This window comes from Bos mutus, chromosome 13 (assembly GCF_027580195.1).
Source record: "Bos mutus isolate GX-2022 chromosome 13, NWIPB_WYAK_1.1, whole genome shotgun sequence".
NCBI classification, from domain to species: domain Eukaryota; kingdom Metazoa; phylum Chordata; class Mammalia; order Artiodactyla; family Bovidae; genus Bos; species Bos mutus.
Window position 1 is genome coordinate 11559420 of NC_091629.1, and position 20149 is coordinate 11579568.

The window sequence follows — 20149 nt, forward strand, 5'->3', positions numbered from 1 at the left end:
CTGATACCATAAAAGGAAATTAGTAACTTAAATGACATATGAGGCTAATTTAAAGGTATAAAAATATAATTCAAAACGGATCAATGACCTAAGTGTAAGATCTAAAACTCTGATTTCTTTAATATGACACCAAAGGCACAGACAATGAAAGAAAATAGAATTAGACTTCATGAAAATTTTAAAATTTTGTGCATCAAAAGATATCAATAGAGTAAAAAGGCAACCCATATTATGAGAGAAAATATTTGTAAATCATATATCTGATAAGGGATTATATACTGAATATACAGAAAACTACTAAAACTCAACAAACGATCTGATTCAAAATTGGGTACAGGACTTGAATAGTCATTTCTCCAAAGAAACACTTATTAGGATGGCTACAAGAAACACACACACACCCCAACCAGAAAATAAATGGCTACAAGAAACACACACACACATACATACACACCAGACAATAAAAACCACTGGCAAGGATATGGAGAAATTGGAACTTTGTACACTGTTGGTAAGAATGTAAAACTGTACAGTGCTATGGAAAATAGTGTAGCAGTTCCTAAAAAAAAGTAAAGACAGAATTGTCATATGATCCAGCAATTCCATTTCTGGATATATATCCAAAAGAACTGAAACCAGGGGCTCAAAGAGATATTTGTTCACCCAAGTTCACAGCAGAATTATTCACAATAGCTAAAAATTGGAAGCAACCCAAGTGTTTAATGATGGATAAACAAAATGTGGTATACACATACAAGAGAATATTATATAAGGTACAGAGTTTTTATTTGGTCATGTTTCCAAATGTACTGGAGTTAGTGATTTGTTATATTACCTTTTCATAAGTTATCTCAGAGAGGAATCTTCCATCCATGAGCATCCTATATCATCAAAGGAAAAATGTTCTAACCCATTGGGATTACATCTGCCCTATCTCCTTTGTCCTCTTCTCCACCAGTCCCTGAATCAACTTAAAAATAAGCACTAGCATCTCCTTTTGTCATGAGCCTGAGTTTTCTATAGAAATCTGTCTTCCATTACCTTAGGGAAGGTGAATGCTTTCCCGTCTTGCCACCCTAAAGAGGCAAATTCTGTCTACCATGTTCTTACTGTCCCCTTGGCAACCCTAGTTGGGCCCATCACTGGGGTATGGGGTGGGGACCACAAAGCCAGAAGAAAAACATAATGTCTGGAACAACTGTTTCTTCAGATTAAAAAAAATTACTTCTTAAAAAAGAAGGATTTTGATTACTTGCTTTTGCTTTTGTTCTTAACTCATATAAGTACAGAGGGGAAAAAAGGGAAATAATGAGTTTTCCTTCTACCGTTGATCCCCTCTTTGTCTAAATTTTAACCTTTCAATCAATTTCTTTATAGAATTACTCATTTTTTTTTCCATTCACAATATGGGTTTTCATTATAGTACTCAGAACTCACATCTATTGACTTAGACTAAAACTCAGACTGTATAAAATATTAACACTGAAAAAACCTTATATCAATACATATTCAATTTATTTATAGCAAAAACATAAAGTTGATTAAAAGTTTGTAGTAAAGAAAATGCTCAAAAATTTCCAAATAGATCACATTTTTTCCCATAAAGACTTCCTAAGAGAAAGATACATATTTATTTTTAAGACATTACCCTTTTCAGACATCCCCCCTAAAACACCATTTTAGTAAGACTACCACACCCCACTCAGTGTAACTCTGGGGTAGCCCTCAGAGGACACTGCACACAGTCTCGGCAGTAAAGCAGAAGACTTGAGGGCAGATTAGCAATTAGGTCATGAAAAACAGGCAGCATAAAATAGCTATTGCTAATCTGCATGAGATGCATTTACTCAATTAGGCAGATGGAAATGTTATTATGAACTCAGTATTCCAGTGATGGTCTTTAAAATTAAGAAGGATGGGGGCAAATGAAATGCACACTGGGGGATTTGGGGCCTTGATGTATTAGTTCTAAAGTATACAATGTAGAACACTGTAATGAAGTTAACAAAATTAATTAAAAGATTCTTTGCATGTAACCATGAGAGACGACATTTAAAAATACATGACAGTTTTTGACATTATTAACAGCAATGTGACTGTTCTTTAACTTTGTTAATGTTGATACCTTCACCTTTTCTATTAATAAATTTATTACTGAACTGATACCAAAACATGAGCAACAAAAGTCTTATTACTCAGAGTTTAGGATGAGTATTGTTTTTAATAAGCTTTCTGGCATTTAGTTTCATCATTTTCAGTTTGAAGAAACCATAACCAGGCAATGAATTTTCAAACTTTCTAAAAAATTAATTTATTTTATTTGGAGGCTAATTACTTTACAATATTATAGTGGTTTTTGCCATACATTGACATGAATCAGCCATGGGGAATTTTCAAACTTTTCAGAAGACCATCACACATTTTTGCTGGCATACAGAGAATTTTCAGATATTCACCTATTGTAAATTGTTTCTTTACATAATATTTTAATTAAACAATAACAAATTACTATAACAAATGTCATATGATACCACTTACATGTGGTATCTAGAAAATGATACAAATGAACTTTTTTACAAAACAGAAACAGACTCACAGAGAAAGAAAACAAACTTACCGTTACACAGGGGAAAAAAGAGGAGGGATAAATTTGGTCTTGGAGATGAACATATTATATATACCATTACATGTAAGGCAGACAGCCAACAACGACCTACCATATGACACAAGGGACTGTATTAAATACCTTCCAATAACCTATAATGGAAAAGAATCTGAAAGAGTATATATATAGCTGAATCACTCTGCTGCATACCTGAAACACTGTAAATCAACTTTATTTCAATTAAAAATTTTTTAAAAGAAAGCATTATTAAATCTGCATGAGAACTGCTATCAAATTCTTAGGGAGAACAAAAGTCTTTGAACAATTCTGGAAAAACAGTCATGAAAACATGACTATGAAAGCAATGAAATTAGTGTATTCAAACTGTCTCCACAGGTAAATTTTGGTTTAGTTTGACATTTTTCTCTTCCTGTAAATGTGGATTCCCTTCACCTCCACTTTTTGACTAGTCTTAAAAGGCATGTATGATGTGAGAGTTGGACTATGAAGAAAGCTGAGCACTGAAGAATCGATGCTTTTGAACTGTGGTGTTGGAGAAGACTCTTGAGAGTCCCTTGGACTGCAAGGAGATCCAACCAGTCCATTTGAAAGGAAATCAGTCCTGAATATTCATTGGAAGGACTGATGCTGAAGCTGAAACTCCAATACTTTGGCCACCTCACGCGAAGAGTTGACTCACTGGAAAAGACCCTGATGCTGGGAGGGATTGGGGGCAGGAGGAGAAGGGGACGACAGAGGATGAGATGGCTGGATGGCATCACTGACTCTATGGACATGAGTTTGAGTGAACTCCAGGAGTTGGTGGTGGACAGGGAGGCCTGGCGTGCTGCAATTCATGGGGTCGCAAAGAGTCGGACATGACTGAGAGACTAAACTGAACTGAAAAGGCTTAGAAAAATTTTATGTAACAATTTTACTTAAAAATAACACTTATATAAAAGTTACCTTTAAAGTTTCATTTATTCATGGATTTAATTTAACTAAAGCTGTTTCAACAATTGCTATAATACCAACTTCCATTTCAATCTTTGGTTTTGTTATTTAGTCACTAAGCAGTGTCCAACTCTTTTCTTGCCACCCCATGGACTGCAGCACACCAGGTTTCCCTGTCCTTCACTATCTCCTGGAGTTTGCTCAGACACATGTCCATTTGGTCAGTGATGCCATCCAACCATCTCATCCTCTGCCACCCCTTCTCCTCTTGCCTTCAGTGTTTCCCAGCATCAGGGTCTTTTCCAATGAGTCGGCTCTTTGCATCAGGTGGCCAAAGTACTGGAGCTTCAGCTTCAGTATCAGTCCTTCCAATGAATATTCAGGACTGATTTCCTTTAGGATTGACTGGTTTGATCTCCTTTCTGTCCAAGGGACTCTCAAGAGTCTTCTCCAACACCGCAGTTCAAAAGCATCAATTCTTCAGCGCTCAGTCTTCTTTACACTCCAACTCCCACAACTGCACATGACTACTATAAAAACCATAGCTTTGACTATATCGACCCTTACTGGTAAAGTGAAGTCTCTGCTTCTTAATATGCTATCTGGGTTTGTAATAGCTTTTCTTCCAAGGAGCAACGTCTTTTAATTTTGTGGTTGCAGTCACCATCCACAGTGATTTTGCAGCCCAAGAAAATAAAGACTGTCCCTATTTCCACTTTTCCCCCATCTATTTGCCATGAAGTAATGGGACCAGAAGCTATGATCTTAGTTTTTTGAATGTTGAGTTTTAAGCCAGCTTTTTCATTTTCCTCTTTCAATAAGAGGCTCTCTAGTTCCTCTTCATTTTCTGCTATTAAAGTGGTTTCATATACATATCTGATGTTGCTGATATTTCTCTTGGCAATCTTAATTTCAGCTTATGTTTCATCCAGCCCGGCATTTTGCTGCATGTAAGTTAAATAAGCAGGGTGACAATATACAGCCTTGACGTACTCCTTTCCCAATTTTGAACCAGCCCATTGTTCTATGTCCGGTTCTTAACTGCTGCCTCATCCTGCATGCAGGTTTCTCCGGAGACAGATATGGTGGTCTGGTATTTCCATCTCTTTTAAGAATTTCCCACAGTTTTTTTGATCCACACAGTCAAAGGCTTTGACATATCAAATAAAGCAGAAGTAAAATTTTTGAGGGAATTCTCTTGCTTTTTCTATGATCCAATGGATGTTGGCAATTTGATCTCTGATTCCTCTACCTTTTGTAAATCCAGCTTGCATCTCTGGATATATTAATATAGCAGTAATAATCATTTGTCCACTCTTACTCTTCAAAACACACATCAGTCAATATGTAATCCTCTAGCATCCTAAATTTCCCCCTCTTAAGCAGAGTCTGCTTTAAACAGTTATACAGTTTACCTGAATATTATATTGTATTTGTTGAAACTTTTTTTTTTAATTTTTATTGGAGTATGCTGCTGCTGCTGCTAAGTTGCTTCAGTCGTGTCCGACTCTGTGCAACCACACAGACGGCAGCTCACCAGGCTCTCCCATCCCTGAGATTCCCCAGGCAAGAACACTGGAGTGGGTTGCTATTTCCTTCTCCAATGCATGAAAGTGAAAAGTGAAAGTGAAGTCGCTCAGTCGTGTCCGACTCTTCGTGACCCCATGCAGCCTACCAGGCTCCTCCATCCATGGGATTTTCCAGGCAAGAGTACTGGAGTGGGGTGCCATCACCTTCTCCGTTATTGGAGTATAGTTGATTTAAAAGGTTGTGTTAGTTTCTGCTGTATAACAAGGTGAATCAGTTATACATATATACATATACCCACTCTTACAGACTTTTTTCCTATTACAGAGTGTTGAGAAGAGTTCCCTGTGCCATACAGTAGGTCCTTATTAGTTATCTATATTTTATATATAGTACTGTGTATATGTCAATCCTAGTCTCCAAATCAACTCTCCCCCTTCTCCCTTGGTAACCATAAGTTTGTTTTCTGCATCATTAATATTAACTGATTAATATTCATGGTTACATTAATTCATCTATTTAGTCATTCATCCATTTATTAAACTTTTACTATGTGCCAGGATGCTATATTAAATGCTGCAGACACAAAGATGATAAAGAAAGTCCCTGTTCTAAAGCTACCCAGATACCAGAAGGTTGTAGAGGGTAAAAATGGTCCCCTAAACATGACTGTGTTCTGATGCCCAGAACCTGCAAATATTTTACCTTACATGGCAAAAGAGACTTTGCAGATGGGATTAAACTTGAGCACCTTAAGACAGGAGAGACTATCCTGAATTATCCAAGTTAGTCCAATCTAATCACAAGTCCTTAAAAGCAGAGAACTTTTCCCCGTTACGATCAGGCAGAAATGTGACTACAGAATAATCAGAGATGCAACATTGCTAGCTCTGAAGGAAGAGGAAGGGGGGCCATGATCCAAGGAACATGGGGGCCTCGAGAAGCTGGAAAAGGAATCAGCCTCGCGTGATAACCCTGACTTTAGCCCAGTGAGACTCATGTCTGACTTCTGACCCACATAACTGTATGATAATGCATTTGTATTTAAGCCACTAATCTGTGGCCATTTGTTAAGCAACAATAGAAAACTAACACTGGGATCATCTAGTCCCACATGTTTTTTTTAACAGATAAGGAAACGAAAATAAACTCCTCAAAGTCACACATTTAGGTAGTGGCAATGGACTCTGGTTTTGGAGACAACCTAGTCCTCCTTTATTCTCAAACTATGGTTGGTGTTTAGGTAAAGGCAGAAAGCTAGACTTTCACTTTATGAAGGGTAATTGCCATAGCTATTTTTCTATATATTCCAAGTGTGAACTGCATGGGAATACTAATAACACAGTTGCTCTTTTCTAGCTTCACTTGGCTAAATGACTTCTGTGGGCTGCACAAATAGCTAAGGCATGCAAGTTATTCTGTAAATCACACATGCTGTGTATTTATATACATTTGTAAGTGTGAAGTGACTGAGTATTAAGAGTGTTTGTACAGTTTTCTGTGCCCACATTAGTCCATATCACTTCTCTAGGAATCTAGGTAGGTGGAGGGGAATGAAGTTTGAACCAAGAACATTCATATTGAAATTAAAAATAAAACAGAAGACCTCCCCTCCCTGAGTTCAATCAACAGTTACCTATTAAGCACCTACTGTGTGCCAGGGATTCTTTAAGGTCCTTAGATAGTCATAACATTAAAGAAAATAGATACAATCCTTACTCTCATGAAGCTTACTTTCTATTGGGAGGACCAGATGGTAAACAAAATTAATTAATTAATGCTAAGTAGTATTAAATGCTCTGGATAAAAATAAAACCATGTTAAAAAAATAAAACATTATAAAAGGAAGAATGTATGAGAAGGATGTAGATATAGAAAATTAGAATGACCAGGGCTGGGAAAATGCCTTCTTTAACAGTATGTTCAACTCTTCCTAAAATCAGCAAGAACTGTCTCCAGTGTTTGGTGGAAGTCATCAACATACTGATACTTTAGTCAAGGTTTTTCATGTTATATAACAATAATACAAATGAAACAAAGACTTTCAAAACAAAAATCATTGACATTTTCAGGCTTACAGCAAGTTGGTGATCACCACTAAATATTAATGACAACTGCAGCACTGGACTGCAGTTGTTTAAGGACTTTCTAGATTTTAGATGCCTCCCAGATTAAAAGGGGCTTTCCTGGTGGCTCAGATGGTGAAGAATCTGCCTGCAATGCAGGAGACCCAGGTTCAGGCCCTGCATCAGGAAGATCCCCTGGAGAAGGGCATGGCTACCTACTCCAGTATTCTTGCCCGGAGAATCCCATGAATGAGGAACCATGGGGTCACAGAGAGTCAGACACAACTGAGCAACTAAGCACGCAAACATACAGATGAAAGGAAATATATGACCCCATGATAACTTTATCCCTCCTTCTGATACTGAGTTGTGGGTGGTTCAGAAATTACTAATATAGTATTTTGCACATGTAGTACATGAGGTGCAAGTAAGTCTAGAGAGTAGCAGGAAGCACAGAAAATTTAATTATTACTGAATTTAAGGAAAAATCCAAATTTAAATAATCAGCTTTATATAATATAGTTAATATAGTAAGACAATGTTTAAAACTCACTCTGAAGGGTTTCAAGTTCAGCTCTTGTCAATTCATCTTCCTTTTCCTTCAATCTTGTTTCTTTATATTTAGCATAAAACTGCCCAGCATCCTAAAGAAAGAAGTTACAAATAAATTAACATAAAAATCAGTTTCCTTTGATGGTATTTTCCATATAACTTCAAGTTAAAGCAGCATATTCATTTAATAAGTAGTTTTCCTCTGTTTATGTTTTCAAATTTAATGATGAAGAGAAGAAATTGAATAAGCAGTTCTCTATGATTTGTCTCTCTCAGAGAATTAATGAAAGCCAGAAATTATATGAGTGTATTAAACATGTTTAAGTAAAGCCTTTTCTCTCAGAAACGTAAGGGAGATATTCTTTTCCTGTTTTTTTTCTATTGCATATTTTCTCAATATTGTGTGTGGACAGAAATCAGAAAAATACACTTGCTGAACTGAATTATTTGATAGTACAGTAAATTATATTATTGTGACAAAGTACAAACAGTATTTTCATATTAGTCCCTTAACTCCAAAAGATTTTCAAAATCACTATATGCAAATCTGATTATGAAACATCTGTGACCACGTAGATACAAGTGAAAGACGTCACTCCACTGAGAGCTGAGGACTGAGAGCACACATTGTATGCAAATACTTAGGCGTCAAGGCACAGGGGCTGAAGTCTCGAGGAGGGGCATTTACGACAGGTGAGACTAGAGTACCAAAAAAAAGACTAGGCCTTCGATAATCACAGACACGGGAATAAACAAGCTGGTGTTCCAGGCACATGAAGCTCCTAACAGTGAGAAAAGCAAAACCAGATCATTTTCAACACCTCTTGACTCAAACTTCATCTATTCTATCACAGTACTACCTCAAACTGCCAGGCTACACTGTGCTATGCTTCTATGTCTTTCTATATGCTTTGCCTTCTAACTAGAGTATTTTGCTCCCCTATCTTTCTTAAGAACTCCTATTCATCCTTGAAAACCCTATTCAAGAATCACTCCTCTTGTGCAAATCTTTCTGACCTTCCCTGGAAGACTAATCCTTTCCTGTATACTGCTTCTGTATTTAAACTTATCTCTATGGTTGCTTGTATCGCAGTATTCTCTCCCAGAAAATGAGAAATTTGAGACAAGGGAACTTGTATACTCAGAGCACAGTATCTAGAATCCAGAAGGCACTCAGTAAGTGTTTTTGAACTGAACTAGATTGAAAGATGTGAGAAATTTGTAAAGAAAGAAATGAAAGAGCTTGATGACTGACTGGTATGGAATAAGAAAAGGAGAGATATCAAGGATAACTCTAGGGTAACATTCCCAGACTTTGTGATTCCTAGAGCAGATAAATTATAGACCCTTTTGACAGGGTTTTATTTCTGCAGGAAGTGAAGGAATAAACTCAATCCTTGGTCTACTACAATTCAGATGGAAATGCCTCAACACTTAAACCACAGAATGGGATTCTCCCTTTTCAGCCATGCCTATCCAAATTAAAGCTTTCTCCTGGGGTCTTTGAAGGGCACAGATGTCATACACCTGACTTACTCATCCTCCCATGCCCATATATACTTAAAATTTCAACAGAGGTTCAGGTTAAGAATTTACAGTCCTTTAACATTCCCTGCACCCTCAGAAAGATTGTTCAGTTTTTTTTTCCTATAAGACAGCTTTAATAGCACTTAGTTGTCTTAAACTTTATTCGAAACAATCATTAGCTTGTATTGTGACAGCTGTCATATCACTCTGGATTAATTAAAAAAACATCAAATTGGTGAATTTTTGTGTAGTCATTTTAGTATTGAAGATGGAAGGAGAAAAGCAACATTTTTTGCATATTAGGGTTTATTATTTCAAGAGAGGTAAAAATGCAACTGAAACGCAAAAAAAAGATTTGTACAATGAATGGAGAAGGTGCCATGACTGATCGAATATGTCAGAAATGGTTTGTGAAGTTTCATGCCCGAGATTTCTTACAGGACGATGCTCCACGGTCAGGTGGACCAGTTGAAGTTGACAGTGATCACATCAAGACATTAATTGATAACATCAATGCTGTACCACGCAGGACACAGCTGACCTACTCAAAATATCCAAATCAAGTGCTGAAAATCATTTGTACTAGCTTGGCTATGTTAATGGATTTGATGTTTGGGAGCCACACAAGTTAAGCAAAGAAAACCCTGACTATATTTCTGCATGTGATTCTGTATTGAAACCTAACAAAGACATTTCATTTTTAAAACAACTTGTGACGGGCAATTAAAAGTGGATACCATTCAATCATTTGGAACACAAGAGACTGTAATAAGTGATGAACCATCACCAACTACACCAAATTCCAGTCTTCATCCAAAGAAAGTAATGTTGTGTATATGGTGGAATTGGAAGGGAGTCCTCTTTTATGAGCTCCTTCTGGAAAACCAAATGATTAATCCCAACAAGTGCTGCACTCAGTTAGACCAACTGAAGGCAGCACTGGACAAAAAGTGCCTGGAATTAGTCAACAGAAAATGCATAATATTCCATCAGGATACCACAAGATTACGTGTTTCTCTGAGTATCAGGCAAAAACTGTTATAGCTTAGCTAAGAAATTCTGATTATCTGCAGTATTCACCAGACATTGTACCTTCAGATTTCCATTTATTTTGATCTTTAAAAATTCACTTAAGGGAAAAAAATTCTATTCCCTGGAAGACTCAAAAAGGCACCTAGAACAGCTTTTTGCTCAAAAAGATAAGAAGTTTTGAGAAGATGGAATCATGAAGTTGCCTGAAAAAATGGCAGAAGGTAGTGGAACACACTGCTCATAAAGTTCTTAGTTTAAATGAAAAACGTGTCTTTTTACTTAAAAAGCAAAAGTCCTTTATGGCCAACTCAATATGTAAAGAGAGAGTAGTGCTCACCCAACGTTCTATTTGTTTCCCCACATTTCCTTATTCTCTTGAGATTACATGGGATTATGGGGCTAGTTCCGGGCAGGCTTTGGTTAGAAATATGCGTCACTTCAAACCAAATACCAAAAAAGGCTGTGTAAACCTCCAGTTCTCACTCCTGTCATAGAGAGCAAGGAGGCCACAGGCCCTGGATGCATTCAGCCAAAAGATGGTAAAGACATCATTATTCTGAGTCCCTAAGTGTCAAGTTAGAGCAGTATGTCTCCTTATGATACGTAAGTGGAAGACACTGGAAACAAAGTTCAAGTCACTGGAATTTTAAGATAATCTGCACTTTACCATAGTCTATCCTGGTTGATATAAATACCAAGTGCTACAGAGTTAGTACAGAGAATATATAATGGGAAATTTTCAGTTGGCCTGATCAGGAAAGGCTCCATAATGATGATAATTTAGCTAAACTGTGAAGATATAGTATTCCCAAGGTTAGTTAGCTATGAGATGGAAGATATCCCTTATTACAAACCTTTCTCTTTAACATTATTGGAACATATTTAAGTGATAAAAATACCATGCTGAGGTGGCATTGCTTGTCATGTTTCAGTTTACTTTTCCTTCTCCACATAAACTTTAAAATAGTAAACCATCCAAAAAAAAAGTCTTAGGAAAGAAGGGGGTTAAATTCAGAGTGGTACGAGCAGGAAAACAGTACCACCATGGAAGAACTCTGCTCAGATGCTCAGTCGTGTGTGACTCTTCACGACTCCATGGACTGTAGCCCACCAGGCTCCTCTGTCCATGGGATTTTCCAGGCAAGGATACCGGAGTGGGTTGCCATTTCCTCCTCCAGGAAGAACTCTGAAGAGAGGCAGGTGCAAGAAGGATGGAGGACACTCCATTGCTCTTTGACTGTGTGACAGCATGTACCTCTTGTTTGAAGCTTACATACAACCTTCAACACAGGAGAATATCGTTTAAGTGCAGTTTTGAAAATCTGCCCACAAATTCAACTGCTCTATTATTACATTTTGTTCTCCAACTGACTGATACTATAATCTCAGAATTACATGTAATGTGTTATTACGTACAATGTAGAAAATTACTTCCCTGGTGGCTCAGACAGTAAACAGTTTGCCTGCAATGTGGCAGACCCAGGTTCAGTCCCTGGGTTGGGAAGATCCCCTGGAGAAGGGACTGGCAGCCCACTCCAGTATTCTTGCCTGGAGAATCCCATGGATGGAGTAGCCTGGCGGGCTAGAGTCCATGGAGTCACAGAGAGTCATGTCCAACTGTGAAGCGACTTAGCATGCACATAATCTCAAGAGTTATATGTAATATGTAATTACATACAATGTATAAAATTACAGTGAAGAATACAAGAAAACTTCTAAATTTCATAATTTGAGTAAGAGTCAGTTTTTCTTTGTATAGAACTATAATAATACTAAGTTCACAAGAGTAATAAAAATAAAACAGAGAACAAGAAGCTGTTTTCCTGTGCCTGAGTCAGTATATTCTAAGAGATAGAAGGCCCAAAGTGACTTTTCCATTTGGGCTAAGAGACAGAAGAGACCACAGAAGCCATCTATTCAGCCCTAACTCAATGTGAGAATCCTCTACAACTTTTATAAAAATTACAATCTGCCTCAATATCCGTACAGAGAATGTAAGATCAGATAGCTTACTCACAGACCATGAGACTAGTTACCAAGCTCACTATCCAGCAGCTGAAAAAACTTAGCCTAAGCTTTTATATTTCTTATATTTTAAATTTATTTTCCTCTGCTTTAAGATTCATTTCTACCATGAACTAATTGTGTCACTTTGGGCAAACAGTCTCACCAATCTGAGTCTTAAGTATTTTTTCAGCTATAAAATATGGATGAGACTGTGTGTCTCTAACATCCTAACTAACTAACATTTTGTGGTTTTAAAATCTTTTCTACGTAACTCTACTTTATATTCTGTCTTTGGACCTCTGAATAATTGCATCTTATGGCCTCCTTTCAGAGGGTGGAAGGAATGGAATCTTTGTTATGTTGTGAGGTCTTTCCAATTCTCCTGTATCCCTTTGTCCTTCTGCAGCAGCAGTTTCAGCCTTATAAAAATTCAGATGAGTTTTCCCAAACTTTTTCACTGGTTTATGTATTCTCTATGTAAAGTGCGCTTGTCTGCAAAATTTTTCAAAAAGTTCTAAGAATACTAAAAAAGTAAGCTTCCGTATCCCTTGGAAAATCTGTGTTTAACTTTGAGCAGAAGGGCAGGCAACTAAGCTTGCTGCAAATGCCTCCTAGTCTTTTAGAAGCTTTTCCTTCTGCTAATTAGCTGTGAATGTTTTGTTTATTTGGTTTCTGTCCCAGCAAGCAGAAGCAAAGGGGTTAGAATGAAGGGCCATGACTGTAGAGAGGGCAACCCCTGGGCTTGTCCAGAGCTGTTTCCATGGAAGAAGCTTCTTGGGAGGGAGGAGGCCTCCCTTTATAAACAGCTGTATACAGTACAGTATTCCCTTTACTCTAAGGCAACTTTCAATTTAAGGTAAAAGCCACAGTACCACAGAGAAGATTCTTCTGTTTTCTCAGCCACTGCTCCTCAGAAGCCCATAAATCCTGATGGGGTGGACATATGCACACTGGGAAATTTCTACAATGATTTCTAGTCTGTGTTCATATTAGATCAACTTGGTAGTGAGAAAAGATGGGGGACCAGGACTTAACGATGAGAAAAATGAACAATTTAGGCAATGAACTCCTAAAGGAGTTGCATGTTTTATAGATAATGTTACTGAGAAATGTAACATAGCAGGTAGAGAGCAATTTAAACGGTGAATTCCCAGAAACATCAAACAAACAAGCGAGCAAATAAATTCTGAATACTTAAGATCTTTCCACCTCAGAAAAGGTAGAGAACTATGAACTATGATTTAGACTGGTAATTTGTAATTACTTGGGATATTTGGTACTTACTGATTTGTATGAGAAATCGGTGCTGTTAGCAATCTAAATTTTTAATGGGCCTAAATAAATGAAGCTCCAACACAAACAGCCAGTTAAACTGAAAATATGCACACAGCACTGGTTATATTTCATCAGTTTTTGCTACTCACATTGCTATGAATATGTTTCAGAATATATATGATCAAATAAAAAATATCTAAGGGCATTTTGAAGGTTAGAAAATTTTCTTGGGGTCACAGGCTGAGTATAGTCCACACAGAAGACTGGTTTAGTCAGATTCCAAGAGACTGTGTACTCCCTTCTGTTCTTTGAGAACACAGACTGGGAAGATACGGAGTGTCACTAGGGCTATACTTTTAATGGTAAAACTAAATTCTAGCCTGAAAGCACACTATGCCTCTCCTGATACACACCGAGTTCCTTGTTACATTCTAATTCACACCGCATGTCTTCTGTTGATTACTCCATCTGCCTTTTTTGCTGTATAAACACATTCTTCTCAAGTTTCTGAAGTTTCTCTGCAAACAGTCATGCATTTTACTCCTCTTTAATGTAATGTTCCCTCCAATCTCTATGGACATGTCAATTTACAAACATTCTCCATATTCTTTTTCTTTGGTTTCTCATTTGACTTCTTACTTCTGCCTATGTGGGTACATGAATGATATGGGGATACACATTTTGCTAAATATAGTAATATCCATATGTCTTTTCTTTCAAGATTTTCCAATCTATGAAATGTTTGATACCAATTTAACATCAGATATCTCATATGTGTCAAGTATAATTGTTTTCAGTTACTGGGCTCATTCTTCTAATCCACTACATATTACAGTTTTTCCAATATTTTCTTCAGAGCAAAGGAAAGGAATAAAACCCAGTAATAAAGGCACTAAAGGAGGTACTAAAGGAGGTAATGAAGACCTTCTCAAAATGCAAGGGGAACTATCAAAGAAATACTTTTACTTCTACCCTGCTTGATCACAGAACCATTTTGAGTACTGTCTGCCCACTATGCGCTTTAACTTTCCCGTTCCTAACGATGTATACATATCTTTGACAGACCTGTGTGACGGAAACACTTTTCTGTCTCAATGTTCTTTAACAGGTTTGTCAGATTTACCTATTAAACTCCTAAATGGCCATATTCAGAGTCTGCTGACTTGGGATATAGTCTTGGATGACAGTATGAGCTATGTAGTATTTTCTTTTTTTTTAAAAGAGCAATCGTACAATTCTTCCTCAGGTTTTTTCAGTCTCCACATGTGTATTTTTATGGGAGTTACTGTATCTATGAAATTATTTTTGTACACAACTAGGACACAGAGTAGGCACTTCACTGTCGAATGGCCTATTCATCTTTCAAGACTTGGCTCAAATTTTCCTTGGTTATCTTAAATAGAGACAATCTTACTTCTCAGAACATCTATAGAAGTCATTGTTTATATTACAGATATGAAGCTTATATATCATAATGTGTCCCAATTATTTTAATTTATGTGATATAAACTCTGACTGTAAGGGCTTTTAAAGTGCCTTGTTCTGATACTGTGTTTAATAAATTTTTACTGAACCTGCTAAACTAATCCTACTGGATAACCAACCATACATGCATGTGAACTGTAATAAAGAATGGATATTTAGAGGAAGAATGGGAAGAAAAAGGTTAGAAATGAAGAGCTGTTGATATGACAACTAAATTTGGGTACAGGTTCTGCAAGTATGAAGGCCATTCACTGGAAGTCTTCGAACCTCTCAGTCAAGAAGATAGGGATGGTTTATGCAAGAAAAAGGATTCCTACTTAAAAATAAAACAATGGCCCTGTACCACAAAAGTGGTGAAGAAAACACTGAAGGCCATGTGTATCATTTTTTTAAATACTGAGGGCTCTAGTAGGACTCTTACCACCACTGTGTTAGTTACCCATCCAGACTATTTCAGGTAAAGAGGGCTTCCTATAAATTTCATAAGTACCTTATTTAAGAAGATCTCATACAAGTGTCACATAAAAACTTCCGTGTTGTAGATAAGGCATATGTATTCATTTTACACAATTCTATGAATGATAAATTAATACAAAGGTCAAAGAATATTATAAGAAAAAAAAAAGCAGATAAAATCTAATCCTAATAGCAACTATTCAGTATTGCTTTGCTGATGTTTGTGAAAGTATAAGCTGTTATGTTTATGGATCTGAAATACTTTCACTATTACAATTTGGATCAGAATCAACTATATTGTTTTGGTAGTGGACATGAGAAAGACATTAAACTTCCAATTGATTCAACAGTTTTAGAAGGTTTCTGAAGAGGCTAAAATGTTTTTACAAAATTCCTTACTTTTACAAGTTTTCTACAAATTTGCAATGAGGCAAAACAATAACTTGTGAATCTAAGTCATTTTAATATATTGTTTTTGCAAATTACTCTGCATGCTAACCAAGAAATATGTTAATTTTACCAAATAAACTTTGTTTCAAATGACTTAGATTAAAATTACAAAGTGAGTGGGATGAATTGGGAGACTGACATATATACACTACTATGTATAAAATAGATAACTAAAGAGAACCGACTGTGTAGCACAGAGAACTCTTCTCAGTGCTCTGTGGTGCCCTAAATGGGAAGAAAATCCAAAAAAGTGGGGGGCAGGCAGTATATGTATACATATAGCTGATTTACTTTGCTGTACAGTAGAAACTAATACAACATCATAAAGCAACTATACTCCAACAAGTTTTTTTTTTTAATAAATGAAAAAAAAAGAAAAAAAGAAAGTGTTTCAGACTGACACTTTATGTGATATTTATGCTGCCTCATGATTAAATTGATCTGTACTCTGATTTGCCTATTACACAGATTCTAAAGCTAGCAAAAAATAATCATTCTCTTAAAAATGTAAGAAATCATGTGGTAAAATATTTTTCTGTCACATCTTCTCACAAATATACCAGTAAGATAAACACATTTTCCCTCTCTTACTAAGTCTTACATATACAGCATACAAGGATTGTGGGTTTTTATCCAAATAAACAGTACGCTAAACAACTTGAAAAAAAACTTTTAAATTACCAAAATACTTCAATTGTCTCTATTAAATGTAAACAAAATAAATGATTCTGTATGCAATAACTATTAAGATAAACTATTTTGACAAAGAACTGGTAAATAATTTCTCAAAAGTTAGGAAGAAACACTAGTAACTTTTAGTTAATTTTCCCTCCAAATATAATTTCCATCATTAGAGGAAAAGAATGAAATATAGAAGGTGGTCACTCACTTCCTTAAACGATAAGGAAAAACAGCCACTATACGAAAAAAAGTAATTAAACAGAAATTATCTCTCGCTCTTGCTCTTTGTGTTTTCTGAAATGAAAACATTTCCTCCAAAATTACAACTTCAAAGAATTTCAAAATTTGTACACCAAACCATTATATATTCTTTCAAATATTCTGTTTATGTGTTGGAAATTTTCTAACCAGATGCAATAATTAAAATTAGCAAAACGATAGTCTAATGAAATGTGTTGTTATGCTAAATATTAAAAAAAGAGAGAATTGCCATATAAATATGGTATGTACATTCTATCATTTGAGCAAGTCTGACTAGCAACAGAAACTTCGATTACAGTATAAGACAAAATATCTGCACTCCTCTTAAAGCTACAAACAAAATGGTAACCTATGTAGACTTTTGCTTAATTATACAAATACTTACACAAAGTGTTTTTTGCCACACTATTTACTTAAATGCTTCTAAAATAATGGTGACAAGGTATCTGAGTTCTGTTTTTACTGGATATGCCTTAAATGATTAAATTGTTATTGCTTTTATATCTGTCTTAAAGATAGTATTGCTTTTTCCTTTTTCAGTGTCTTGGAATTCTAAGGTGTTCTAAAAGCAACATTAAGAGATAGTTAAAAGAATAGATATCTAAATAAAATTTTAGAACTTTTCTAAACTAGGTTTATACTTATAAAATACTATTCATTCAATCAGCATTATGAAGCATCTACTGTATATTCAGGCTTCAGATAGCAGGCATAAATTATTTCATGAATAATTAAAACCAAAGCAGTAGTATCATATGAAAGAAGTAGGTTTTTTTTTTTACCTGGATTAGATGAGGCAATGCTTTTAGGGTAAGGCAAAACCAAATTCCCAGCTTGCAGGGAAGCAAATCATGCCACTGAGGTTTCACCAGTAATCTAAAAGCAAAGTATAGAAACTTGAAAAACAAATTATTTTTATAATAATCATGAACTCTGTTTTGAATGGCTATTTCAACAAAAAAGTTTTTCAATGAAATATTTATGACAGTTATCACTTAATCTGACATATTCCATCATGAAATATATTAGTACAACAAATGCAATTATTTACAGTAAGTAAGAGAATGTAGACTAAAGTTTTGGGGAAGGAGACTTGAATAATCAAGTTATAAAAATAAAGGCACAAAAGCCCTCTTTCTAACCTGGACTTTTCATCAGTTTGGCAAAGTGAATTCTTAGACCTTATGATTACTTCAGCTAGAAAAGACTCAACAGCATCACAGTGTCCCCAAGTGCTGACAAGCAGATATGAAGACTGTAGCATAAACAAACCAATACATAAAAATTAATGTCATTTGCAGTTCACTGAAGCATTACTCACTGATGTCATCAGGACAGAAGACAGGCAGAATAGTCTCTGATCTCCATCTCACATTGATCCAGTTCCTGCCCTGCTGTGTGAACTATTTAAACCCTTTATTTCTTCCTATGAATCAATAGGAGAAATGGTGGTATCTCTTTGAGTGCACTGCATATTACTGTCTCTCTACATATTGTCACTCCTGAGTTAAACGCTACAGTGATAGATTCTTTTAGTAATATTTTGATTCTGAAGTTTAGTAGAAAAATTTAAACAAGAATTCAGGGGCTTAATTATTTAAATATATATGAATACTTTTACAAAGAGAAAAACCTGTAGAACTTGTGCTTAAGACTAGAATTTGTTTCTTAAAACTATGGAACATTACTAGTCTTTTATAAACTGAATACAGATATAAATGTTGGTATATTTGAAATGGATATACATATAAAGTGGGATCACATTAAAGACGTATTTTAAAACAATTTCGAATTATAAACATGTTTTCATATGTTCCCACCTTTCATTTTTTTCTGAAGCACCAAGTTTTGATACATCCACAGTCTTGCCGCCTGTCTTTTTTTTCTTTTCTCTCTTTTTTCTACTGAGCAGTTCATCCTTAATGTGGAAAAAATTATGGTTACAGGTTATCATTAACATGTACTCTTCAAATGTTATCAAGAGTCTTCTGTGAAGGGTAAACATTATAGAAGAACATTTATGCAAATATATGTAGGGTCCAACATGATTAAGTAAAATCATCAATCTCTAACAATGACTGTTGTCATGGTATCCGGTCCTTAAACACACATGAAGTTCGGCGCTGTCAGTCATGTGTATCTCCACAGCAATCAAAGTTTTCTAAGAAGAGAAGGCATTCAACTTACTTTTTCTCATTCATCCAACTTTAATAATGTCACTTCAAAAAGAATGAGTAAACAGATGCTAATTCATGAATACTGATAAATATGTTTCTCTTTAGCATATAAATAAAAGCCCACAGCAGGCAGAATAAACTATCAGTCTAACAAAAATGTAATAATTTTTTAACCAATTTATCTCTGAAATTATAAAATTATACTCATTTCAAATTTTACTGAGTTAAAAGCTATTAAAGTCATCATTCTAAATCATTTTGCATAAAAAACATGCATGTCTAGAAGGTGACAATGAGGAAAACATAGCTCTATCTTCTAATTTTCAGCTCGATATTTACACCTTAACAAAATTTTGTAACAAACTCAAAATGACACATTTTTAAAAAGAAACACTTTCTTCTTATATCATTGGTTCTTGAAATAGAAGCATCAAATACTAAATGTTGAGTACAAAAGTACTAGAATAAGGAATATATATAAGAAAGCTGAAATTTTTATCAGCTGAAAAACTAAATGTCTAAAATTCCATATAAAATTAAGGAGGCTAGGTCACTTGATTTATTACCAATACTTACCAGTTGTTTTTCCAGGTAGATTGACCAAACCACAGCATAATGACCCACTGTGAGAATAATGAACAAAAGTAATGCCAGCTCAGCATTGCTCATTTTCCTCACCCGCCTGTAGTAGAATACAGGCTGTCGCCAATCTGGAAGTCCATTGATCAGAATATCATCATACCTACAGAAGCAAATACAATAGTTTTTCATATGGAGTTTAAAAATAAAAGCAAAAAACTTTATTTGTATCAATACTTACACTTAAAAAGAGGAAAGAGAAAAGAATTTCTCCAAAATATATAACATTTATACAGATTACCAGCATTACAACGGTCTGTAAATCAAAACATTACATTCAATCATACACAACCTTCAAAAAGGCACTCAGTGATATACCTTAGATCTGATATACAGATCTTGTGTTTTTAAACACTCCAACGACGTGACTCCTGGAATGACATCCACACTCAAGGAGCCTTATAGTCCACGTCTCCATCACAGGGTGCAGTGAGGCCCCACCATGAAAGTCAGTG

General features: G+C 35.6%; 1 protein-coding gene across 1 annotated transcript in view; it reads right to left on the reverse strand.

Moving 5' to 3' along the window:
• DNAJC1 (DnaJ heat shock protein family (Hsp40) member C1) overlaps positions 1 to 20149 on the reverse strand; it is a 182875-nt gene that overhangs the window by 83696 nt on the left and 79030 nt on the right. Inside the window, exons 4-7 of the mRNA XM_070380991.1 lie at positions 19632 to 19797; positions 18699 to 18796; positions 17661 to 17754; positions 7706 to 7796 (exon numbers count right to left, since the gene is read on the reverse strand). Coding sequence (XP_070237092.1) covers positions 7706 to 7796; positions 17661 to 17754; positions 18699 to 18796; positions 19632 to 19797 — 449 coding nt within the window. The remainder of the gene's footprint in view (positions 1 to 7705; positions 7797 to 17660; positions 17755 to 18698; positions 18797 to 19631; positions 19798 to 20149) is intronic.